At 45.1% G+C, this 27,066-nt stretch overlaps 1 protein-coding gene across 1 annotated transcript in view; it reads right to left on the bottom strand.

Annotated features, from left to right (window-relative positions):
• Positions 1 to 26,143, bottom strand: part of LOC139378872 (phosphofurin acidic cluster sorting protein 1-like) — a 54,638-nt gene extending 28,495 nt beyond the window's left edge. The window contains exon 1 of the mRNA XM_071121441.1: positions 25,676 to 26,143. Coding sequence (XP_070977542.1) covers positions 25,676 to 25,830 — 155 coding nt within the window. The 5' untranslated portion in view covers positions 25,831 to 26,143. The remainder of the gene's footprint in view (positions 1 to 25,675) is intronic.
• Between the last annotated feature and the right edge of the window lie 923 nt (positions 26,144 to 27,066).

The raw sequence follows: 27,066 nt of genomic DNA, 5'->3' as shown, positions 1-27,066 counted from the left end.
TAACAACACCAGACGTTCCCCATTGTGCTGAATGTTGATGATCCGTGTGTTCAAAGCATTTAGTCAACTTTAATTCAAAGAAACGTGATGAAGGAGTCGGGATGACAAGGTAGGTCGTCAAGGACATGGTCCTACCTGTCAATCGTTTTATTTGACTTATAGGTCTACATTTCCATACAGGAATTTGTTACATGTGAATATTCATAATCACTTTAGGGGTATCATGAAACATTCATATCATGAAACATTTCCATGAATTACTCATATAAAGTACCTCCGAACACCTACATGTTTTAGAAGAGACCGTCCGAAACAAATAAACCCTCGTAAGCCAAGTTCATAATAAAGTCTCTTGAATGGAGAGCAAGTCTGCCCGACTGTCCGGTGCCTGACCGTATTCACAAAGTGTCTCCGAGTACGGTAGGAATGCTGATCTCGGATCAGGTCCTCTCTAGCCGTATAATCTTATTCATATATGATTTTAAAACATTTTTTTAAAGAAGGCTAAATTGAGCCTAGATCAGCACTCCTACTCGGGAGTTACTTTGTGACTACAGGCCCCGTACCCTTTACCAGCACAGCTCCCTCCCGCGCTCTGCTAGGCTGAGATAATAATATCTACCTCTCTCATTGACTGCCTGTCTCTTTATGAGGCCTCGACCTGACAGAGACATCACTCACTGTGCTATCATAAACCCCAGCTATAAACGCTGTCTCTCCCCCCCCCCCCCCTCTCGGTCTCTCACAATTCAATTCAAGGGCTTTATTGGCATGGGAAACATATGCTAATATTGCCAGAGCAAATGAAGTAGATCATAAACAATAAAGTTTACAGTCAACATTACACTCGCAGAAGTTCCAAAAGAATAGGAGACATTTCAAAATGTCATATGTCTACACACACAGCGTTGTAACGATGGGCAAATAGTTCAATTACAAAAAGGGGAAATAAATAAAACATATGGGATGTATTTACAATGGTCTGTCTCTCCGTGTCGTTCTCCCTCCCCCATCTCTCTCGGTCTCTCTACCTTCCTCTCTCTTTTTTTACATGCTCTCTCTCTCTCTCTCTCTCTCTCTCACTCTCTACACAAGGGTCAGACAAGTCTTGTAAAAACACAAAGAATCCCTGTCTGTCATAAAATGGTACCAATCTGTGAGAGTGTGTCGGGAGTGTTAGTCACACAGGCAAACATTTAGCCCCCTGCCTGTTGAAATACCACAGAAAAATACCATGGCACCTTTACAAAATACCATATTAAAAAAATTGTGACACGTACTATAGTCGATCCTACTGTTCCAAAACAGCCAACAGCTAAATGTATGCTAATCCAATCGCTCCTCTCACTGACATGTCTTCGGAATCTGTCTGCAACAACATAATTCACCTATTTGAAGCGCGTGTCAATATGATCTATGTGCCAGCAGTGAAATAGGGCTCGCCAACTACGATACAAAAGCCTTTGCATACATTCCCCACCATGGCTTCTAGTAGAGAAAGGAATGAATATGGGACGAAACTGTGATATCACGGCTGTTGGAGGGGATTTAAATACCCGACTGCAGCTTTAAGAGGCAGTTGCAATGTGGTTCCCTTGGTAACAGAGACCATCATGGGACTTGTAACCTTGCTGTGTCATACAAGCAAGCTGCGTCCAAGACACATGATTGCGCACCTCCCCACCTTTCAACTTCCCTCTTGTGCATTTCCTCAATCGTTCTAGCTGACCTTCAGGAAACCTCCCTCCCCGTTTCTCCTCCTAGGTAGTGGTTCGGTGATCAGGAGTAAGGCAGGGAGAGTCATTGTCGGTAAGAGTTAGAGTCCCCCACTCCTTTAACACATTCCCTCTCCCCTCCAGCTCTTCTTTGACATTCCCTCTTCTCCATCTTCTCTCACACACACACACACACACAGCTATTCTATACCAAGGACAGAAAATACTAATCAACTGCACAAACACACACACACACACACACACTGCTTCCAACCAGCAGTTTCATAACAAACATCACTGCGTGTCTGTCTGTATGGCGGCCAGCCAGCCTTCTATACTGTGTCTAGTTATTTGTCACCTGTCCAGAGTCACTTAATACTCTCAATCCAAAATGGTAATCTATTCCCTTTATACAGTATGGGTGTATTGTTACACTCAGGCTTCAAACTCAACTACTACCCTCAGACTAGAGGTCGACATCCAGTTTTCATATCAATCGGTAATCTGCATTTTTGGACGCAAATTATGGCCGATTACAGTGCAATCCGTGGCAGGCTGACCACCTGTTATGCGAGTGCAGAAAGGAGCCAAGTTAAGTTGCTAGCTAGCAATAAACTTATCTTGTAAAAAAAAAAAATTTAAAAAAATCAATCAATCTTAACATAACCACTAGTTAAACTAGTAATATCATCAACCATGTGTAGTTAACTAGCTTGTCCTGCGTTGCATATAATCAATGCGGTGCCTGTTAATTTATCATCGAATCACAGCCTACTTCTCCAAACAGGTGATGATTTAACAAAAGCACATTCACGAAAAAAGCACAATCGTTGCACCAACGTACCTATCCATAAACATCAAAGCCTTTCTTAAAATCAATACACAAGTATATATTTTTTAAACCTGCATATTTAGTTAAAATAAATTTGTGTTAGCAGGCAATATTAACAAGGGAAATTGTGTCACTTCTCCTGCGTTCAGTGCAAGCAGAGTCAAGGTATATGCAGCAGTTTGGGCCGCCTGGCTCATTGCGAACTGTGCGAAGACCTTTCCTTCCTATAAAGACCGTATTTAAATTTGCCAAAATTTTACATAATTATGACATAACACTGAAGGTTGTGCAATGTAACAGAAATATTTAGACTAATGGATGCCACCCCTTAGAAAAAATACAGAACAGTTCCGTATTTCACTGAAAGAATAAACTCTCAAAATGATAGTTCCTGATTCTACCAAATTAATGACCTACGGCTCGTATTTCTGTGTGTTTATTATATTGTAATTATGTCTATGATCTGATATTTGATAGAGCAGTCTGACTGAGCGGTGGTAGGCAGCAGCAGGCTCGTAAGCATTCATTCAAACAGCACTTTCCTGCGTTTGCCGGCAGCACTTCGCAATGCTTGAAGCACAGCACTGGTTATGTATTCAAGCCTATCAACTCGCGAGATTAGGCTGGCAATACTATAGTGCATATAACAACATCCAATTGTCAAAGGTATATGGAATACAAATTATATAGTGAGAAATTGTCCTATAAAATTGCACATATTGCACTTTTACTTTCTTCTCCAACACTGTGTTTTTGCATTATTTCAACCAATTTGAACATTTTTCATTATTTGAGAATAAATAGATTTTATTTATTATATTAAAGGTAAAAAAGTGTGCATTCAGTATTGTTGTAATTATACCTACCTACCTAAAAATCATCCGATTAAATCGGTATCGTCCTCCAATAATTGGTATCAGCGTTGAAAAACCATATTCGGTCGACCTCTACCTCAGACGCACCAATCTCTGACCTCTCACCTCTGACTCGTGGTCATGTGCTGGTGTACCGTTACCTGGCTCCTTTGGTGTGTGGCCCCCCAAAGGGGTAGAGCTTACCCAAAAGCCTCTTGGGGTGGGTTGAAATATCAAAAAGGGCACCATGTGAGGATTTAAGCTATCGGTTCCCCCCACCACCCTTCTATCCTTCACACACACACACACACACACACACACACACACACACACACACACACACACACACACCTTACTGTAAGGCTCCTTCAAATCGGCATGGGGGAGGGAGGGAGATAAGAGAAAGGAGGAGGAAGGAGAAGGAGGGCAGAAAGAGGACATTAAAAAAAAAGTATTTATATAGCCCTGGTTCTGAGCCATTTCAAAGGGAAACTGACAGTCTTAAAATAGAACCGTTGGAGTGTAGAGTGACCAGTGACTACCAAGGGAGACACACTGTGGAGATGAACGTCTATGTTATTGTTGTTAAGACAACTGTATAAACCTCGGCATAAACACAATGTAGTGTTTTCCTGTAAGGACACAGATTACATATTTAGTACAGTACATTTCCAACTGAATCCTCCTGTATTCTGGGATTCGTCAAATGAAAACCAGATCAGCTCAGTTTAGACAAAGACATCGTCACTGGTTGTGTTGCAATTCCGTTTAGACCTGGTTGGTTGAGTTGCAATTCCGTTTAGACCCGGTTGGTCGTGATTGGTTGTGTAGTGGTCAAAGAGAAACAGGGACCATCTTCGCTAGACGTACAGTCGAACAGAGAGAAACTGTCATCGTTGGTTATGTTATGGTTGAGATGGGGTTTCCGTTGGCCGGAAATAGATGGCTTTTAGCCCATTTATTTGTATTTTTTTAAACCGATAACTAAAATTGGCACCGGACAATTGTCCAGGAGAAGAATAATAAATCCCATTGCGAAAATAATGCTTTTTAAAATTTTGCGAGAGCGTACAGTATATTCGTTATTTATCATGCGTACAGCATACAGATACAGAGCATACAGATACAGAGCATACAGATACAGAGCATACAGATACAGAGCATACAGATACAGAGCATACAGATATTGAGTGTAAAAATCTGTCAAGACAGCACGTGAGCTGCTGCTACAGCATCTCAAACAGCAAATGCATAGGCAACAGAAGGCAGGCTTCATCAACGGAGGGCAGGCTTCATCAACGGAGGGCAGGCTTCATCAACGGAGGGCAGGCTTCATCAACGGAGGGCAGGCTTCACACACCCCTTCAAATCAAATTTCATTCGTCACATGCGCCGAACACAAACGGTGTAGACCTTAAAAATCCTACAATGTGATTTTCTGGATTTTTTTCTCCCTCATTTTGTCTGTCATAGTTGAAGTGTACCTATGATGAAAATTACAGGCCTCTCTCATCTTTTTAAGTGGGAGAACTTGCACAATTGGTGGCTGACTAAATACTTTTTTGCCCCACTGTACTTAATTGTTTGAAACCTGGAAGTTTTACTACACATTATGAGGCATGTCTTACCTTGCTTCAAAGTAGTCTAGGCAAAATCAGACCATATCCGTGGAGGCAATTATTTTATTTAAACTTTCGTTCATTGTCTAGTATCCAAAGGCACAATCCTTGTCATAGTAGCAACCCATGGTAATTGTTGCATATTAGACCTCTCCTCTTTAAAAATTCTAACGGATATTTTAATCTCTGTCGCTTGCATGCGGGGTGCGCTTTTGACAATGGTGTTCTCCCACTAGTTGCATTGTGGAACGAACTTTGTGCGCATTGTTGTGCTTATAAATGTGAAGAAATGATAGTTGATCAACATTTTAAGCTAAACGTTCTATAGTGTTGCATCAGACTCATTGGGTCAACGTTTTTACATGTTTTATGTAGCTTAGGTTTACTGGTTGTATGAATTTGGGATCGCTCATCCCACAACTGTCCTGAATCTGTTTGGAATAGGCCATTTCTTTCTCGACATACTAACCAATAGAATAGGTCTACTATAGGGGGATAGTCTCGTGATTTTGCTGTTCGTTACTCATCTTGTTTTAGAGGTGGAAAAGGAAATGTGGACAGTTACTCTCACGTCTACAGACTGCGCATCAATATTAGGACACCGCACATCGTTGCATCCTGGACTTCCATGTTCTGTTAATATGTATTACCATAATCTAATAATCTGAGGTCTGTCATTCTGAGAACCGTGGTTGGACGCCCTTATCAGGTTACGCACCCAATGCATTTGGGTTCGGTGAACTTCTCAAAAAGTGCTGCCGGTCAAAATGTCCCGTGCCACATTTTCCTAACAGAAACCCTGGTTTGAGGGAAACCAGCACAGTCACCCATCGATGGGTTTTGTTATTTTTGACTGAGTAGGTATCGGGGATTAGTAATAGTGCTTCACACTGTCTGTTGTAACTAGGACAGAGAAGCTCTGTGTGTGTGTGTGTGTGTGTGTGTGTGTGTGTGTGTGTGTGTGTGTGTGTGTGTGTGTGTGTGTGTGTGTGTGTGTGTGTGTGTGTGTCTGTCTGACTGGAATTGGGATTATGTGTGTGTATTTGTTACGTGCACACTGTGTGTGTGTGTGTGGGTTGGTTCTTCTATCCTTGTGGGGACCTAAAATCCCCAAATGGATTTTAAAGGACATTAAAAATAAGAAGAATTCTCCCTTGTGGGGACTTTTCCCACATCCCCATGAGGACAAAGAAAGCTCAGTGGTTAGGTTTATGGTGGCAGTTAGGGTGGTAACTGGTTAGGTTTAGGGTGGTAACTGGTTAGGTTTAGAAGTAAGGTTTAGGGCTATGGTTAGGTTTAGGGAAAACAGGATTTTGAATGGAAATTAATTGTAGGTCCCAACAAGGACAGAAAAACATAACGTGTGTGTGTGTGTGTGTGTGTGGTTAGAGCTGGAATGATTAACCAAAAATGATTGATACCGACCATACTGATCACCTACCGCAGGCATTTTTCCCTGACATCGTTCATTACGACAAGTAGCCTATACTTGAGAAATGTGAAGTTTGAAAGGAAATACGTCTGCTAATATGGCTGATTGTTAACGGGATAAATGATGGCAACAACCATCAAACTAGTAGTAGTAGTTTAAAGGACAATACAAAATGAGTTACGGTGGAGCACATTAATGTCATAAACTTATCGCTCTATTTATCGTACCAATTCAGGCAATTTATCATCCAGCTCTAGAGTGTGTGTGTGTGTAGCGTCCTGCTGGCAGGGTTTTAGCGATTAGCATGCGTCTCACAGCAGCAGTCAGACACACCGACAGCCAGACTACAGAGGGACTAGGGATCTATCCGTACACTATAACACTAGCTTGTAAGCATTTGTAACACACCTATGAGCATTCATAGTCTTCTCTACTCAACTACTACTAGAAGCATTCATAAACACGTCATAGCTGACTTTACCAACCAATAACACACACACACTCTAAAATGTATTATAAAATGTCTCATGGTAAATGTTGCTGATGTAGCATTAGCAGCGTTAGCGGTTAGCCTAGCAGCAGGTGGGCTGGGGAGATGGGCAGGCCCTGGCGATTGGTATCTTATCAATATTTGGCTCTTTATTTTTACTATTATCTGATGCAGCACTCTATCACTCTCCTTCTTCATCAAATAGCCCTTACACAGCCTGGAGGTGTGTTGGGTAATTTTCCTGTTGATAAACAAATGATAGACCCCATTAAGCGCAAACCAGGTGGGATGGCGTATCGCTGCAAAATGACTCGCATACAGTGTCACCAGCAAAGCACTCCCCCACCAACACACTTCCTCCTCCATGCTTCACGGTGGGAACCACACATGCGGGGAGATAATCCGTTCACCTACTCTGCGTCTCACAAAGACACAGAATTTGGAACCAAAAATCTCAATTTAAACTCCAGCCCAAAGGTCAGATTTCCACAGGTCTAATGTCCATTGCTTGTGCTCCTTGGCCCAAGCAAGTCTCTTCTTATCATTGGTGTCCTTTAGTAGTGGTTTAGTAGTGGTTTCTTTGCAGCAATTCGACAATGGAGGCCTGACTCACGCAGTCTCCTCTGAACAGTTCATGTTGAGATGTGTCTGTTACTTGAACTAGCCTAGTGGTTAGAGTGTTGGACTAGAAACTGAAAGGTTGCAAGTTCAAATCCCAGAGCTGTCCTTCTGCCCCTGAAAGGGCAGTTAACCCACTGTTCCTAGGCCATTCTTAACTGACTTGCCTAGTTAAATAAAGGTAAAAATAAAAACAAATAAGATGGCTCTAATGAACCTCTGCAGCAGAGGTAATGCTGGGCCTTCCTTTCCTGTGGCAGTCCTCATGAGAGTCAGTGTCATCATAGCACTCGATGGTTTTTGCAACTGCACTTGACTGACCTTCATGTCTTAAAAGTAATGATGGACTGTCGTTTCTCTTTGCTTATTTGAGCTGTTCTTGCAATAATATGGAATATGGTCTTTTACCAAATAGGACTATCTTCTATATACCACCCCTACCTTGTCACAACACAACTGATTGGCTCAAACGCAATAAGGAGAGAAATTCCATAAATAAGGTTAACAAAGCACACCTGTTAATTGAAATGCATTCCATGTGACTAGCTCATGAAGCTGGTTGAGAGAATGCCAAGAGTGTGCAAAGCTGTCATCATGGCAAAGGGTGACTACTTGGAAGAATCTCAAATATAAATTATATTTGGATTTGTTTAACACTTTTTTTGTTACTACATGATTCCATGCGTGTTCTTTCATAGTTGTGATGTCATCACTGTTATTCTACAATGTAGAAAATAGTAAAAAATAAAGAAAACCCCTGGAATGAGTAGGTGTCCAAACCTTTGACTGGTACTGTATGGAAAGACGGTGGCTGCTTCCTCTCTGCAAGCCAATAAATGAACACACACACACACACACACAGCAGATAATGACAGCGGTGCTGATCAGTATGCAAGTACGCATGGCTGCACCCAGACTGGATTGTGACTGCTGTTAGCCCAGTGAGAGATGGAGAAATAGATGGAGAGAGAGACAGGTGGGAAAGATGGAAAGAGGGGAGAACGAGACGGGAGAGAAAGATAGAGAGCTAGAGAGAGAGGATAGAGAGTAAGGAGAATGAGATAGAGAGAGAGGGAGATGGAGGAGAGAGAGAGGGAGGGATACAGAAATACAGGGAGAAAGAAAGATAACCACAGAAAGACAAAGATATGGATGGGGGAGAGAGAGAGAGAGAGGCAGACAAAGAGGAGAAAGACAGAGAGATGGGAAACAGACAACGAGATGAAGAGTGAGAGATGGAGAGAGAACAGCAGCTTTTAGCACAGTCAGTCAGTATTGATCCGATCCGAGCTGATTCTCATTAGTTTTAACAGAGACACTGCTGAGCCCACCCACTATACTGCTCGTCTGAGTGTCCTTCTGCCGGTCTACAGTCTCTCTGTCTGTCTGTTGACCTGTCTGCCTCTACCGAGCCTGCCTGCCGACAGTGACTGATGTTGAGGTCCTTTCAAATCTGCTCTAACGCACCCAGTTCCCCTAAAATGATCCCGAAGCTTCTGAAAACTTAATGCCGAGTGAGTGCAGGTTTCTGTTCTGTCTGCTTGGCTTTCTGTCCCCCTCCCCTGTCTGTACTCCTGTAACACCGCTCACGGATCCTGACCAGGTTAACCCACAGCCCCAATAAATGTCGAGGTATCCCCAAATGCAGAATGACATCACTTCAATAAAACCATAATGATATTATGTCATAATATGATGAAAAGTCTCCAATGTCATTCTGGGGGAAGTATCTTCCTCCGTGTCATCCTAAATCGTCTCGTCTGACGTTGGAACCATTATGATTATTATTTTTATTTTTTCAGAGCGCTTGGAGCGCTATGCACGACAAGTGCCTTATGGGTTATTGCTCCCGTTAAAGCAGCTGGTGTACGGGCTTGGTGTATTCTCGCCGTGGATATTTCAATCTATTCTACGACAAAAGAGACATTATGATACGCTCCGACAAGGGAGATTAGGCGCCAAACGAAGACGTCCGATCTGCCAGTCTCTCTTCCTCCCGTGGCATTTCGCTTCTCCATTTTGTGTGTCTGTGTGTAACGGCCCAGCAGCTCGAGGCCTAGCAGCTCGAGGCCCAGCAGCTCGAGGCCCAGCAGCTCGAGGCCCAGCAGCTCGAGGCCCAGCAGCTCGAGGCCCAGCAGCTCGAGTCCCAGCAGCTCGAGTCCCAGCAGCTCGAGTCCCAGCAGCTCGAGGCCCAGCAGCTCGAGGCCCAGCAGCAGTGTCCATACTGTGTGTGTTTGTATGTGGCTGGCTTCATGTCTCATCCTTTTGTCTCGTCGGGTGTCATTGTCATGTTTCTCCATTTCCCAAATTCTTATCGCCCACGGCAACATGAGCCGGGGACCACTGCCTCCGCCTGCCAATGAAAACGACAATCTCTCTCCTTTCATCTCAAGGCTTTTTCATTCCACACTTCCATTCCTTAATTCTCTCCCTCTCAATCTGTCTCATCCGATAGAGCCTCTGCTTCACTCCATCCAACTTCCTCCACCTCTCATCTCCATCCTGCCCTCTATCCCTCCCTCTCAGCCTTTCCCCTAATCCCTCTCCCCAGCCCTCTATCCTCCTCCCCTGCCCTCTCTCCCTCCCTTTCCCCTGCCCCCCCCCCCCCCCCATCTCCCCCACCCTCTACCCTGTTCTCTCTCCCTCCTTCTCCCACCTCTCTCCTCTCCCATGCTGTCGCACTCCTCTCCCATCTCCCCAACTTTCTCCACCCAGGTCTCCCGCACCCACCCAATTCCCCCACCCGCCCGCTCGCTCTCTCATCTTCCCAACTCTCTCCCTCCAGGTCCCCCCCCCCCATTTTCCCCGCTCTCTCCCCCCCCCCCATTTTCCCCGCTCCCCCCCCCCCCCCCCATTTTCCCCGCTCTCTCCTTCCCCCCCATTTTCCCCGCTCTCTCCTTTCCCCCCATTTTCCCCGCTCTCTCCCCCCCATCTACCATGCTCTCCTTTCCCATCTCACCCGCTTCCCCCCACGCTCTCTCTCCCTCCTCCCCTGCTCTCCCCTTCCCACACTCTCCTCCCCCCCCCCCATCTCCCATTCGCTCTCTCATCTTCCCAACTCTCCCCCCAGGTCTCTCTCGCCCCCCCCCCCCCCATTTCCCCCGCTCTCTCTCCCCCCATCGACCCCTCCACCTCCCTCTCCCCATCTACCATGCTCTCCTTCCCCATCTCATCCGCCCCCCCCCCCCAACTCCCCCACTCGCTCTCTCCCCAGCTGTCTCACTCCTCTCCCCGCTCTCTCATCCCCCCCCCCCCCCATCTCCCCAACTCTCTCCCTCTCCCGAGGCCTCTCTCTCCCCCCCATTTTCCCCGCTCTCTCCCTCCTCCCGATCACCCCCGCTCTCTCCTTCCCACGCCCCCTCCCACCCCATCTCCCCCACTTTCTCTCTGCCCCCCGCTCTCTCACACCCATCTCCCATGCTCTTCCTTCCCTGCTCTCTCCACCCTCTGCTCTCTCCCTCCCCCACTCTCCGTCCTCTCCCCCCCTGCTCTCTCCGCCCCTCCCCCGCTCCCCCGCTCCCCCGCTCGCCACACCCCCTCCTCTCCACCCCTTCCTCTCTTCCCCGCTCACTCTGCCCCCCCGCTCTCTCACACCCATCTCCCATGCTCTTCCTCCCCTGCTCTCCACCCTCCGTCCTCTCTCCCCCCTGCTCTCCACACCCCGTCCTCTCTCCCCCCTGCTCTCCACACCCCCTCCTCTCCACCCCTTCCTCTCTTCCCCGCTCACTCTGCCCTCTGCGCTCTCCTCCCTTGCTCTTTCCACCCTCTCCCAACCCGCTGCTCTCTCCTCCCCCCGCTCACGCTCTCCCTCCTCTCGGTGTCTGTGTGTCTCAATCACATCAAACTGCCAGCGCATTCCTTTAAATGTCCCTGGATGCTTCTATCAGTGTGTGTGTGTGTGTGTGGGGGGGGGGGGGGAGATATTGGTCAAAGTGGGTTTATAAGTAATATGTATTCATGTGCACTTTCCACAATATGAATGCATGACTGTGTGTGTGTGTGTGTGTCTGGCTCATAGTTAATCTGAAGGCAGTGCAGAAGCACGTCCTCCACGGTGTGCGTTTCTATGGGTTTCTCCCTCCGCCACAGCAAGTCTAACAAAAGGTCATGACAAACCTCCGTTTCTCTTCCTGCGCTCGTCACAGACAGTCAGTAGAGAGACTGCGGTAGTCGAGAGAAAGAGAGGGGTCCCTGGAGGAGGAAGTTAGTCTGCACAGTACATGTGGCTGTACACTCCACTTCTGGAGAAAGACAGAGCCAATTCTAATCTCGGTGGGAAATTCTCATTTAAAAATGTCCCGACGTCAACACAACCGAAACTTCCTAGACCTTAAAAACACTGTGGGACTGTATCAACAGTGAAGGGTGGAATAGTGAAGACAAATACCAAAAGATAGTTTGAGTGGATTATTCCTTTAACTTTACAAAATATCAATTATATAGCGGCAGTGTGAGAACGATGCGAATACATTTAAAACAGACCCGTTCTGTTTTTTAATTCTTCCTAAAGAAGAAAAAACATCAAGTGAAAAGGCAGTGTCCATAGTCGAGCTGTGCTCTGTCCAAACTGCACCTCTGACAAGAGGCCGAGAAACGCTTAAAAATGGCTGCTTCGAACTTCTTAGCCAAGCTGAAATGGGCTCGTTTTTGTCCCCCGCGACGAAAATCGGAGGGGGGGGGACTATGGATCCGTCTCGGTCCGTTCATACGTACGCATGTTAGTACGTGCGTAAGTCACAGGAGATATCGCAGAGACAACTGGCCCCATTTTGACTAAACTTGGGTGAATGATGCGTCATGCCATAGAGATCTGGCATTTACAACATGACACTGATTGGCCGAAGGGGGACGCTACAGCAATCAACTGAAATTCCAAACTGAGCTTAAAATGGTTGCCACTAATTGGCCCAAAAGGGGGGGACATGTTTACTGATGCCTTGTTTAACCTGAACACCTTTTACATACTTTGCTACTGAATTCCATTTCTCTCCACGGCTGTTTGATGATATTCTGTAGCCTTGCACTGCTTCACTCCTGGTTTCACACGTCACCTTGGTTGGACCGTGACGTGGCGAGAAGAAGTGGCAAAGCAGCTTCAGGACAGCCTACTTTGTCTTGTGCAGTGGTGGCCGCGGCGGCGAGAGGTGTTGTTATGCTGCCCGTGGCAATAACAACCTAGAGCCGCGGTGGCAACAGCAGGTGTGTGACAGAGAGCAGGGAAAAATAAATAGGTGCTGCTTTCTGAGCTACTAGTCTACAGAGAGAGAAAGAACCTTCCCTCCCCCTTTCGCTTTCTCTGCGGGGAGATAGAAAAAGCAATAAATCGGCCTCCCTCACACTCTACAACACCCCCCCCCCCCCACCCAAAATCGTTTCCGCCACCCTCCGTTGCCCCGCATTTGCTCAATCTGTTGGGCGCAGTCAGGCGCCTGGCGACATGCGCCGACACCTGCAGTTAGAACACACAAACGGCAACACACGGGCTCTCTCCAACCACTGATACATCTTTTTTTTTTTTATCAGGATGAAGTGCTGCAAAATATGTATTGCATTGTAGGTCCTTCACTCGTAGATGTCAACCCCGTGAATGACCAGACACGAGCAAGGTCATCTCTCACACACACACACACACACACACACACACACAGATAGGTTAAATAAAATAGCTGATTGAAGAATATAGTCTCTCCCCCGCTCTAGAAACGCACGCACGCACACCCCTCTATAAGTGTTGGGCACGTCTCTCACTAAATTAAAGTTAGAACTTTAGCAGCAGCAGCACAACAGCTAACCACAGGACCAGTCAAACGTTTGGACACCGACTCATTCCAGATTTATTATTTTTTTCTACATTGTAGAATAATAGTGACGACATCAAAACTATGAAATAACACATGTGGAATCACGTAGTAACCAGAAAAAATGATAAACAAATCAAAATATATTTTCTATTTGAGATTCTTCAAATTTTGCCTTTGACAGCTTTGCATTCTCTCAACCAGCTTCATGAGGTAGTCACCTGGAATGCATTTCAATTAACAGGTGTGTCTTCTTGAAAGTTTCGTCAAGAACAGTCGCAAAAACAATCAAGCGCTATGATGAAACTGGCTCTCATGGGGACCGCCACAGGATAGGAAGAACCAGAGGTTACCTCTGCTGCAGAGGACAAGTTCATTAAAAAGTTACCAGCCTCATAAATTGCAGCCCAAATAAATGCTTCGCAGAGTTCAAGTAACAGACACGTCTCAACATCAACTGTTCAGAGGAGACTGTGTGAATCAGGCCTTCATGTTCGAATTGCTGCAAAGAAACCACTACTAAGGGACACCAATAAAAAGAAGAGACTTGCTTGGGCCAAGAAACACGAGCAATGGACATTAGACCTGTGGAAATCTGTCCTTTGGGCCGAGGAGTCCAAATTTGAGATTTTTACTTCCAATCGCTGTGTCTTTGTGAGACACAGAGTAGGTGAATGGATGATCTACCATCCCATCTGGTTTGTGCTTAACGGGACTATCATTTGTTTTTCAACAGGACAATGACCCAACACACCTCCAGGCTGTATAAGGGCTATTTGATCAAGAAGGAGAGTGATGGAGTGCTGCATCAGATGACCTGGCCTCCACAATCACCTGACCACAAATCAATTGAGATGGTTTGGGATGAGTTGGACCGGCAGAGTTAAGGAAAAGCAGCCAACAAGTGCTCAGCATATGTGGGAACACCTTCAAGACTGTCGGAAAAGCATTCCAGGTGAAGCTGGTTGAGAGAATGCCAAGAGTGTGCAAAGCGGTCATCAAGGCAAAGGGTGGCTAATTTGAATAATCTCAAATCTGAAATATATTTTGATTTGTTGAAAAAAATATTGGTTTCAACATGATTCCATATGTGTTACTTTATAGTTGACGTCTTCACTTTATTCTACAATGTAGAAAATTGTAATATATATATATATAAGATAAAAACTTGAATGAGTAGGCGTGTCCAAACTTTTGACTAGTACTGTACGTCATAGAACTTATCGGACATCACAACTTTGCTAAGTGGCGCTCTCGTGCGTTAGTGCCCGGTTATCCAACCCAGCACCTTGCTCGCTCACCCCTAACCCCTTGTTCCTGGAGACACCATGTTACTTCATGTGTGGTACAGAGATAAGGGGAGGAGAGCGAGACAGAACGAGAAAGATTCTGGCCCTTCATTAAAGCGATTAGAGATTAATGTCCAAAGCACACGTCTAATCCTGTTTAGGGCTGCACTGTATGTGTGTGTGTGTGTGTGTGCGTTGTATATCATGCCGGCGAGGTAGTGTAACAACTCAGTTCCCTCAGACTGTGTCACAGTGCTTCTTCTTCAGAGTGTCACTACTACTTAGTGTGTCAGTATCCCACTGTGTCGAGGTCAACCCCTATCAGCATCATTACATAACAAACATAATACAAATGGAGGGGCCTTCCGAGCCGCGCAGCGGTCTAAGGCACTGTGTCGCAGCGCTAGAGGCGTCACCGCAGATCCGGGTTCGATCCCGGGCCGTGTCGCAGCCGACCCGGGAGCCCCGTGAGGAGGCACACAATTGGCCCAGCGTCGTCCAGGTTGGCTCCTAATGTTTTGTGCACTCTGTGTATTTCACAGCGTCCGTGGCCATAACAGGATGTCTATCCTCTTTCCACATACACACTGTAATACACACATCCCAGTGTTGGTCCTCTGCCAGATGCGAGGATAGGATTCCACAGCTATGAGATTGATGTCAGGGCCAATTAACTATGTGAACACACACACACACAAGACTCTGGTGAGGACAAGAATAGAAGTGATCCACCACAAAACACCCTATATTGACAACCCAACATCTCAGGATTCAGCAGCATTACGATCCACATTCAACAAAGTCCCCCAGACAGTCTCCCATCACAATACTACTGTTCTCTAGAGGCAGACGACAGAGAGCAGAAATACGGTCCTATTCTCTATCCTAGGTGTGTACACTTGTTCACATCACCCCATAGATGTACTGAAACGCATTGAATTGGTGTCAGCCAGGACTAGGGAGTCCATTAATTTTACATCCATGGGGGGGGGGGGGGGGGGGGGGGGTGAACGAGTGCACGGGTCGAGAAGAAGTGTAGAGAGTGTGGGCACGCGAGAAGGGTGGAGAATGGGGTCCCTCCATCCCTCCCTCCTGCTCTACCTCACTCTGTCTGCCATCACTTCTCCTGGCAGCGGAGCACGAAGGGAAACTTCAGACCTCTCAGCCATTCAACTGAGCGGAAGAGTGAGCAGTGGCCCGATCCATGTGCCAGTCTTTCTTAAATCAGGCGAGTATGAGCGTGAGAGTGTGTGTGTGTGTGTGTGTGTGTGTGTGTGTGTGTGTGTGTATGTGTGTGGGGAGAGGGCAGGTTAGGCAAGGACTGACTATGTGGTATAGCGTAGCAGTGTGACACCCCATTGTGGTACGGATTGATTAAAAGCACAAGAGAGCAGCACACAGCCTACAATCTGTGGGCTTCCTTCCTTCATTCATAGCTAGTGTTTCTCATTGACAGCTCAGGTGTGGGCATTAAGGAGGTGCATATCACTGGGATAGACTAACGTCCTGTCCCGTGGGAGTACGTGTACATCAAGCTGCCTCAGGCTCCAGCCCCATGGGCCGTTCTGGCTCGGACAAGGGTACTGTATCACTCGTCATACACAGTGACAACCCAGACCCACTCAAGGCCCCAGCCCCGGCCAAGGCCGAAGCCACAACCAGGGAAAGAGTTCAGTATAGCTCAGCATTAGAACTTATTCAACCGTACGTTCCATTCCTCTAGGCTAGAGAGTCACAGGACTTGAGTTTGGTTCCTGCCCGGGCCTCAAGCTCCAACAACACAGTCAGAAGGAGCAGGAATCCCAACCATCCCCTTCTGTCAACTCTCAGGGTGTTTCCCAAATGGACCTCTATGACCTATATAGTGCACTACTTTTAGTCCAGGGCCCATACTGTCAACCATTTAACACGCCAACGTTCCACATTACTCCCGAGACTGACTCCAACTGACTAAAAAGCTTAGTAAAGGGAATGTTTGATTATTTAAATGCCACATACAGCAGAATTATATTAGCAGCTATATTAAAATGGGAGGTAGTGATCAGATGATATGCATTGCAGATTGAAAATAATAATAATAATTCTGAGTCTTACACAGCGCATTCAGAAAGTATTCAGGACCCTTTATTATACAATTTTTATTTTATTTTTTATATATAATCTTCAATCTACACACAATAACCCATAAATTACAAAGTGAAAACAGTTTTGAAATTGAGCTCAAGAGCATCCTGTTTCCATTGATCAGTCAACCTGTGGTAAATTCAATTGATTGGACATGATTTGGAAAGGCACAAACCTGTCTATATAAGGTCCCTCAGTTGACAGTGCATGTCAGAGCAAAACCCAAGCCGTGAGGTCGAAGGAATTGTCTGTCGAGCTCCAAGACAGTATTGTGTTGAGGCACAGACCTGGGTAATGGTACCCAAAAAAAATGTCTGCAGCATTGAAGGTCCCCAACGCAATGGCCTCCATCATTAAAAAAAATGGAAGTAGTATGACCCTACTAAGACTCCTCCTAGAGCTGGCCGCCTGGCCAAAATGAGAAATAGGGGGAGAAGAGGCTGACCAACTGGCAAGTGTCTTCACTGTCAGGGAGGTGACCAAGAATCCAATGGTCTCTGTGGATATGGGAGAAACTTCCAGAAGGACAACTATCTCTGCAGCACTCCATCAATCAGGCATTTATGGTAGAATGGCCAGAATGAAGCCACTCCTCAGTAAAAAGGCACGACAGCCCACTTGAATTTTGCAAAAGCCACCGAAAGGTCTTTCAGTACTCCGAGCATGGGCTGACCAACTGGCAAGTGTCTTCACTTTCAACCTCTCCCTGTCGGAGTCTGTAATACCAACATGTTTCAAACTGACCACCATAGTCCCTGTGCCCAAGAACACTAAGGTAACCTGCCTAAATGACTACCGACCCGTAGTACTCACGTCTGTAACCATGAAGTGCTTTGAAAGGCTGGTCAGAAACCCTAGACCCACTCCAATTTGCATACCGCACCAACAGCTCCAGACTTCCCTTTCCCACCTGGACAAAAGGAACACCTATGTGAGAATGCCATTCACCGACTACAGCTCGTCGTTCAACACCCTAGTGCCCTCAAAGCTCATCACTTAGCTAAGGACCCTGGGACTAAACACCTCCCTCTGCAACTGGATCCTGGACTTCCTGACGGGCCATCCCCAGGTGGTAAGGGTAGGTAACAACACATCCGCCACGCTGATCCTCATCACGGGGGCCCCTCAGGGGTGCGTGCTCAGTCCTCTCCTGTACTCCCTGTTCACACATGACTGCACAGACAGACACGACTCCAGCACCATCATTAAGTTTGCTGAAAACACAACAGTGGTAGGCCTGATCACCGAACAACGAGGAGACAGACTATAGCAAGTAGGTCAGAGACCTGACCGTGTGGTGCAAGGACAACAACCTCTTCTCCAACGTGATCAAGACAAAGGAGATGATTGTGGACTATAGGAAAAGGAGGACAGAGCACGCCCCCATTCTCATCGATGGGGATGTAGTGGAGCAGGTTGAGAGCTTCAAGTTCTTTGGTGTCCACATCAACAAACTAACATGGCCTAAGCACACCAAGACAGTCGTGAAGAGGGCACGACAAAACCTATTCCACCTCAGGAGACTGAAAAGATTTGGCATGGGTCCTCAGATCCTCAAAAGGTTCTACAGCAGCACCATCGAGAGCATCCTGACGGGTTGCATCACTGCCTGGGGGGGGGGGGGGGGGGGGGGGCAATGCAAATAGTCTGGGTAGCCATTTGATTAGCTGTTCATGAGTCTTATGGCTTGGGGGTCGAAGCTGTTTAGAAACCTCTTGGACCTAGACTTGGCGCCGCGCCCCCCCCCCCCCCCCCCGCTGCTGCTACTCTTATTATCAATGCATAGCCACTTTAATAACTCTACCTACATGTACATAATTACCTCGAAACCAATGCCCCGCGCACATTGACACATTGACTCTGTACCGGTACCCCCTGTTTATAGCCCCGCTATTGTTATTTACTGCTGCTCTTTAATTATTTGTTATTCTTCTCTCTTACTTTTCTTATTTTCTTAAAACTGCATTGTTGGTTAAGGGCTTGTAAGTAAGCACTTCACTTTAAGGTCTACACCTGTGCATCCAGGGCATGTGACAAATCAAATTTGATTTGAATGTCCTCGTGTGGCCCAGCCAGAGCCCAGACGAGAACCCTGCTTAACATCTCTGGAGAGACCTGGAAATTGTTGTTCAGCAACGCTCCCCATCCAGCCTGACAGTGCTTGAGAGGATCTGCGGAGAAGAATGGGAGAAACTCCCCAAATACAGGTGTGCCAAGCTTTGTAGCGTCACACCCAAGAAGACTCAAGGCTGAAATCGCTGCGAAAGGTGCTTCAACAAAGTACTGAGTAAAGGGTCTGAATACTGATGTAAATGTGATAGTTTCCAGGCGGGTTTATATATATATATATATATATATACATACATATATACATACATACGTTTTCAAATATGAAGGAGAAAGAAAAACTGTTTTTGCTTTGTCATTATGAGGTATGTGTAGATTGATGAGAAAAAAAATGGATTTAATCCATTTTAGAATAAGGCTGTAACATAAAATGTTGAAAAAAGTCAAGGGGTTTGAATAGATTCCCGAATGCACTTTAATAGAGCTTTTGAAGACACTTTTTAAATAACCCAAAGACAGGTAGTTGGCCTGCTGGTGTCACTGGGATTATTTAGCTTGGGATACATTTTTAAAAAGCTGTGAGAAAGAGACAGTTGGTGACAATGCTGCAGAAACATGGTAAATTGGAGGAAGTAGGTTACTGCATACTGACAGTTTCCCGCCCACAGAATAGTTAATGAAGGTAAAGTGTCCATAAGAACTGACCTTACAGAGGCACTCTCACTCTATGTAAACACACCAACAGCATTATGGGTAGACGGGAAGTAGAAGAGGTTACAGCTACAAACCTCTACAGGGAGGGTGTTCACGTGTCAGCTTCCTGCAACAACAACAATAATAAGACACCCTGGGCCTGTTCGAATCATACCCAGCCATCACAATGTCTTGAGACACAGGTGAGGGCTGGGTACGATGCTTCTAAAATAAATCCCTCCTCACCTCCTCCACTTCCTTCCTTGAAGTGATCACATCTGACACGACTGGACAGGCGAAACTCTGGGTTCTATAACACAGTCTAACAATCTACATGGTGTCAGATCAGTGATTGTCTCCAGGAAGGAAGGCTGTATTTCTCAGCGTTCTGGTTGGTTCTCGGTTTCTCTGCAGTGAAATGGAAGGGATGATGGACCGTGGCTTCTGCTAAAAGCCCTGAAACTGTGCAGATCCAGCAAGGTGACATCAACATAACTTTTTTTTTTATGGGCCATCGCCACCGTCAAATCGTGAGGGATAGTTCTTCATGTTTTACCCGGTGAAAAGTCCCAGCTGCATGTCCACGCCGACCATTTGATTGATCAGTCAGTTTCGCGGGAATATTCGTTTAGATATGCGTTTAGAGGTCTTCTTGAAGGACTGTTCCGTGAGCGTATTTAGAGAAGACCGGGTTAAACAATTAGCCCTTCTTGTGTTGTGTTTCAATCAAAGCTCCGATCTTTGAAAATTCGGCTTCAGCTAACCATCCTAAAATCTCATTCGAAATTAGGTGTTTTTGGTGGAGCAGTAACGTTACACACCTACTATGCTATTATATTTCGGTTCAGCTAAATAACATGTAAATTAATCATTATATGATCTGGCAAGACATGGATAACTTTTTCTAAACAAGCACTATCTTCTGGGCCCGAGTAGCAGGCTGTTTAATTTGGGCACGCTTTTCATCCAAAATTCCGAACGCTGCCCGCTACCCTAGAGAGGTTAACTTCTCTAGGGTAGGGGGCAGCGTTGGGAATTTTGGATGAAAAGCATGCCCAAATTAAACTGCTTTGCTACTCAGCCATAAAAGCTAGAATGTGCATATAATTAGTAGATGTGGATAGAAAACACTCTGAAGTTTCGAAAACTGTTTGAACGATGTCTGTGAGTATAACAGAACTCATATGGTAGGCAAAAACCTGAGAAAAAAAATACAACCAGGAAGTGGGAAATCTGAGGTCTGTAGTTTAATGCTTGGCCTATTGAAAAGTGTCTATGGTGTCATGTTGCACTTCCTAAGGCTTCCACTAGATGTCAACAGTCTTTAGAACGTTGTTTGATGCTTCTACTGTGAAGTAGGGCCGAATGAGGGGGGAATGAGTCAGAGGTCTGCCAGCAGCCACGAGCTCAGTCTCGCGCGTTCACGCGAGCGCGACCTGCGTTCCATTGCATTTCTGAAGACAAAAGGAATTCTCCGGTTGGAAAATTATTGAAGATTTATGTTAAAAACAACCTAAAGTGATTCTAAACATCGTTTGACATTGTTTCTACGGACTGTAATGGAACTTTTGCACTTTGTCTCCTCGTGCGTCATGAAGTTGGATTACTGAGCTGAACACGCTAACAACGAGGAATTTGGACATAAATGATGGACATTACCAAACAAAACAAACATTTATTATGGAATTGGGATTCCTGGGAGTGCATTCTGATGAAGATCATCAAAAGTAAGTGAATATTTATAATGCCATTTCTGACTTCTGTTGACTCCAACATGGTGGATATCTGTATGGCTTGATTTTGTTGTCTGAGCGCCGTACTCAGATTATTGCATGGTGTGCTTTTTACGTAAAGTTTTTTTTAAATCTGACACAGCAGTTGCATTAAGGAGAAGTGGATCTAAAATTCCATGTATAATAGTTGTATCTTTTAGCAATGTTTATTATGAGTATTGCTGTAAATTGATGTGGCTCTCTGCAATATCACCAGATGTTTTGGAACTACTGAACATAACACGCCAATGTAAACCCAGATTTTTTTATATAAATATAAAAAATATAAATAAATATTTAAATATAAATACCGAACAAAACATACATGTATTGTGTAACATGAAGTCCTATGAGTGTCATCTGATGAAGATCATCAAAGGTTAGTGATTAATTTTATCTATATATCTGCTTTTTGTGACTCCTCTCGTTGGCTGGAAAAATGGCTGTGTTTTTCTGTGACTTGGCTCTGACCTAACATAATCTTTTGCTTTCGTCGTAAAGCCTTTTTGAAATCGGACACTGTGGCTGGATTTACAACGAGTGTATCGTTAAAAGGGTGTAAAATACATGTACGTTTGAGGAATTTTAATTATGGGATTTCTGTTGTTTTGAATTTGGTGCCCTGCAGTTTCACTGGCTGTTGACAGGTGGGACGCTACCGTCCCACGTACCCTAGAGAGGTTGAAGAAGTTGAACCAACTTGTGGTGATAAAGAACAGTTGAAGGATAGCTCGGCCATTCGGCCAATTCAGGAACGAACAAGAATAATTTGCAGTAGGACTAACCTAATAGGCCTACGACTATGTGGTATAGCTGTTTATAGGCTACAGCCGAATGCACATGCATATAGCTTAATATCATTGAACTGTTCGTGATTAGCTTGAACACATGGTGACGATATACCCCATTACAGAATAAAACAAAACATAGAATTGATGTGCATAGATGAAAAAATGATATCAAATCAATTGCAGTGAACAAAACCATCACGGGGGCCACTATGGATTAGGTGTCCTGGGCAAAACGGCGTCGTCGTAACCAAGTGGTCACATATCGTTCTGGGTTCCACAGTGTACGAGGGCTCCGTGGAGTTTAGTGAACATCCTCAAGGACTAATTCAAACGTCCTGACCACTTTGGCCAATCAGAACTCGGACAGGCCTCCGCAGTGCACACGGGTAGCCTAATAGTTCTTCATCGTTCTTGCCACCGCCAGAGAAGAAACCACCATTTACCTCTAGGTTGCTATAAATATTTGGTTTGTCATTGAATTATTGCTGTAATTAAATATAATTTATCAGAAGCCATTTGACAGAAATAGTATCACAGCTCAGTGTATTCTCGAGTCAAATTGGAAAAAATGTGAGGGAGCACCGCTCCTCCGGCTTCACTATACCCATTTACTACAATACTTCTACAGGTGAATGTTGCATTAACATAGTACTGAAATACTGCTGAGCTATCTATCGCCATTTGGAAGGGGGGGTATACAGTGCATTTGGAAAGTATTCTGACGCCTCAACTTTTTCCACATTTTGTTACGTTACAGCCTTATTTAAAAAAATCTATTCATTATTTTTCCCCCTACAATCTACACACAACAACCCATAATGACAAAGCAAAAACAGGTTAGTATACATTTTAGAAAATGGCCTCCGGAGTGGCGCAGTGGTCTAAGGCTGTGCTTACTAGAGATTCTGGGTTTGTTTCCAGGCTCTGTCGCAGCCGGCTGTGACCGGGAGACCCATGGGGCGGCGCACAATTGGCCCAGCGTCGTCCGGGTTCGGGGAGGGTTTGACCGGCAGAGATGTCCTTGTCCCATTGCGCACTTGCGACTCCTGTGACCGGCCGGGCGCAGTGCACGCTGACACAGTGGCCTGGTGTACTTTGTTTCCTCTGACACATTGGCGCGGCTGGTTTCATGGGTTAAGTGGTCATTGTGTCAAGAAGCAGTGCGGCTTGGTTGGGTTGCATTTCGGAGGATGCACGCCGTTCGACCTTTGCCTCTCGAGTCTGTACGGGAGTTGCAGCGATGAGACAATTGGATACCATGAAATTGGGGAGAAAGTGGCAAAAAAAATCTGGAAATATCACATTTACATAAGTACTCAGACCCTCTACTCAGTACTTTGTTGAAGCACCTTGGGCAGCGATTACAGCCTCGAGTCTTCTTGGGTATGACGCTACAAGCGAAGCAGATCCTCTCAAGCTCTGTCAGGTTGGATGGGGAGCATTGCTGAACAGCTATTTCCAGGTCTCTCCAGAGATGTTCGATCGGGTTCAAGTCCGGGCTCTGGCTGGCCCACTCAAGGACATTGAGATTTGTTCCGAAGCAACTCCTCCGCATTGACTTGGCTGTGACCTTAGGGTCATTGTGCTGTTGGAAGGTGAACCGTCACCCCAGTCTGAGGTCCTGAGCACTCTGGAGCAGGTTTTCATCAAGGAGCTCTCTGTACTTTGCTCTGTTCATCTTTGCCTCGATCCTGACTAGTCTCCCAGTCCCTGAAAAACATCCCCACAGCATGATGCTGCCACCACCATGCGTCCCCATAGGGATGGTGCCAGGTTTCCTCCAGACCTGACACTTGGCATTCAGGCCAAAGAGTTCTCGTGATCTGAGTCCTTTAGGTGTCTTTTGGCAAACTCCAAGCAGGCTGTCATGTTCCTTTTACTGAGAAGTGGCTTCAGTCTGGCCAATCTATCATAAAAGCCTGATTTGCCAGAGTGCTGCAGAGACCGTTGTGCTTCTGGAAGGTTCTCCCATCTCCACAGAGGAACTCTGGAACTCTGTCAGAGTGACCATCGGGTTCTTGGTCACCTCCCTGACAAAGGCCCCTCTCCTCCGATTGCTCAGTTTGGCCGGGCGGCCAGCTGTAGGAGGAGTATTGGTGGTTCCAAACTTCTTTCATTTAATAATGATGGTTGCCACTGTGTTCCTGGGGAACTTCAATGCTGCAGAAATGTTTTGGTACCCTTACCAGATTTGTGCATCGACACAATCCTGTCTCAGAGATCTACAGACAATTCCTTTGACCTCATGGCTTGATTTTTGCTCTGACATGCGCTGTCAACTATGGGGCCTTATATAGACAGGTGTGTGCCTTTCCAAATCATGTCCAATCAATTGAATTTACCACCGGTGGACTCCAATCAAGTTGTAGAAACCTCTCAAGGATGATCAATGGAAAAAGGATGCACCTGAGCTCAATTTCAAGTCTCATAGCAAAGGGTCTGAATACTTATGTAAATAAGGCATCTGTTTTTTATAGTTAATGCATTTGCTAAAATTTCTAAAAGCCTGTTTTCTCTGTCATTATAGGGTATTGTGTGTAGATTGATGAGGAAAAATGTAATCAATTTTAGAATAAGGCTGTAACGTAAAGCAAAATGTGGAAAAAGTCAAGGGGTCTGAATACTTTCCGAATGCATCGGAAATAAACTTAACATAAACACATACAGTATCATATAGCATATGAGCATACAGTATATTATAATATAACAGAGAAAGGGGAAAAGTGGAATAGAAAAATAGAAAGACTGGCACTGGCGCACACACACACACACACACACACACACACACACACGAGGGATCTTGAGAGCCTTTGTTCAGAATGACCATGGATGGATGTCAGGTGTGTGAGATTTCCTGGCTACTCTTCCTACTGCTCCATTACATTGGATTAATACACTATTAATACACTCCCTTCCAGTTAACCCCCCCCCCCCCAAAAAAAAAAAAAATATAACTTCTATTACAGCAAATCTAACCTATCAATTGATATACTAATGATCTTAGAACGTTGCTAAAACCCTGGGCAACATTGGAATCCAAATCTAACGGGAGCCTTGAGCTATGGGCTACACCAAGACAGTCTGTTCTGTCGTGGAACGAACAACTGGTTTCTGTATGCCACCATCTGAATGGCCAGTGGTGCATTTGATATGACGGATCACCCCCAAAATACCGCGACCGACCGAGAGATAATATGCTCCATCGGAAACATAGGCACAGGATACTATCGTGAGGGGTACGTGTACAAGAACGATACAGAAGTTGATTCTGTATTAGATTGTGGTAGACTAGCCTATAGGCTACGTGTCTGGGTTGACCAGATAGACAACAATAAAATGTTATTGCAAGTTGAGAATGTCTTATTATGCTATTTACCCAGTCACCTAAAAACAATGCAAACACAATGCAAACACTGCATTGTTATGTTAGAGAATTTAAGATCGTTTTGGTAGTAAAACCCATAGTGGACGTCTTTAAATGGTCTGCAAACAAGTACTTATTTGTCTTAAACGAACAAAAAACAGACAAGAAGAACCAACGGATAGAACTAACGTTACTTCCCTTACTCGAAGGCTCTTACCTCGGCACACAGCTTGGTGAAGAGCGGTCCACTTCCCAGGTGGCGTATAGGTTCATGTGGACAGGGCGATTCGAGGTGATCGTGACCGGTTTGGAGGGTTGCAAGTGCGGGGAGGGGGCACCTCCAGTCCGCGGGAGCCCTCCTCGCTCCGACATCCTGGAGGTAGGTTAGCTTAAAAGGTTTCAAACGTAGGGGTATAATAGCCTTTCTTTCCCTTCTGCCTCTTCGTTGCAAAAACCTCGGTGTGCCTGTCTAGGCTACACGTTAAAATTTTCGTCAGTGCAATTAAAAGTGAATCCGTATCTTCTATACAATTGAAAAACTATTATTTTGGTCGTACTAAATTGTAACTTTACCGTGAATTTCCTTTCTTTCAGAGAGCACAACGAGCAAACCCTCTTTCTCGCTCTCAACTTGTCTCTAGCCTGGTGCAGGAAACAGAACATTTCTCCACCAAGGCAAATCGCACAATCAGAGAAGAGGCGAAGCGAGAGGTTCTACTCCCCCCCCCCCCAAAGTCTGCCCACGAAAACAAGACCACGAAGTGAGGAATTTTTGTATGGAGGTCAATGAGTCTCGAATTTGGTCAACAACAAAAAATAATTGCAAATGTTCTACGTGAGGCTTCTTTGACCGAATATATGGTTTGTTTTGGTTGGGTTGTTACAAATGCTCTGATATAAGTGGACCACGTGGCATTTCGGCCGCTTTGAAAAAATACGACTTTTTATCGGAGTTGTGCCCTGTGGTCACACGCGTATCTGCCCTCTCATTGGCTAAAATGGTCACACCTGATCTCGCCTCCTGGCGCCTGTCTTCCATCATTGAGGACATGTATTTTCATTGTAACAGCAGTCACTCAACTATCTTGTCAATATAATGAAAATCTTGGTCACAATGCATGATCAACGTGCCTCTTCTCTTGTTAACCCTTTAACTGTTTCTAAAAAAAATATGAAAACATGTTTGCACCATACATTCCTATTACTAACAACTAAAATAAGAACTTACAATAGTTTATTTTCAACTTGATGTTTATTTGGAAATAACAGAGCTCTACCAGGTAGTTGAGATATTAAAATAAGCTCATACCAGCAATGCCATATTAGAATGGCAATTGGCATAGCATTTTGACTCATTTCAATATTATTAAAAAAATACTTTAAGTCTGCTTCAATTGCCTTTATTGGTAGGTAAAGCATTGTTGAAGACTGTTACATGTTAACCTATAATGGTCATTTTGTATGTCCAAACATGAATATTCAGTTACATTGAAATTAATGTGTTTTCAGGTGGGGGTATAGTGCAGTCCCTCAAAAAATATTCCCATTTTGAAAATATATGACAAAGTGACGTTCTTTATTACTATCATAGGCATTATTTGTATTAGT

The sequence above is a fragment of the Oncorhynchus clarkii genome, chromosome 21 (assembly GCF_045791955.1).
Source record: "Oncorhynchus clarkii lewisi isolate Uvic-CL-2024 chromosome 21, UVic_Ocla_1.0, whole genome shotgun sequence".
NCBI lineage: Eukaryota > Metazoa > Chordata > Actinopteri > Salmoniformes > Salmonidae > Oncorhynchus > Oncorhynchus clarkii.
This window is presented reverse-complemented; position numbering and strand designations above follow the sequence as displayed.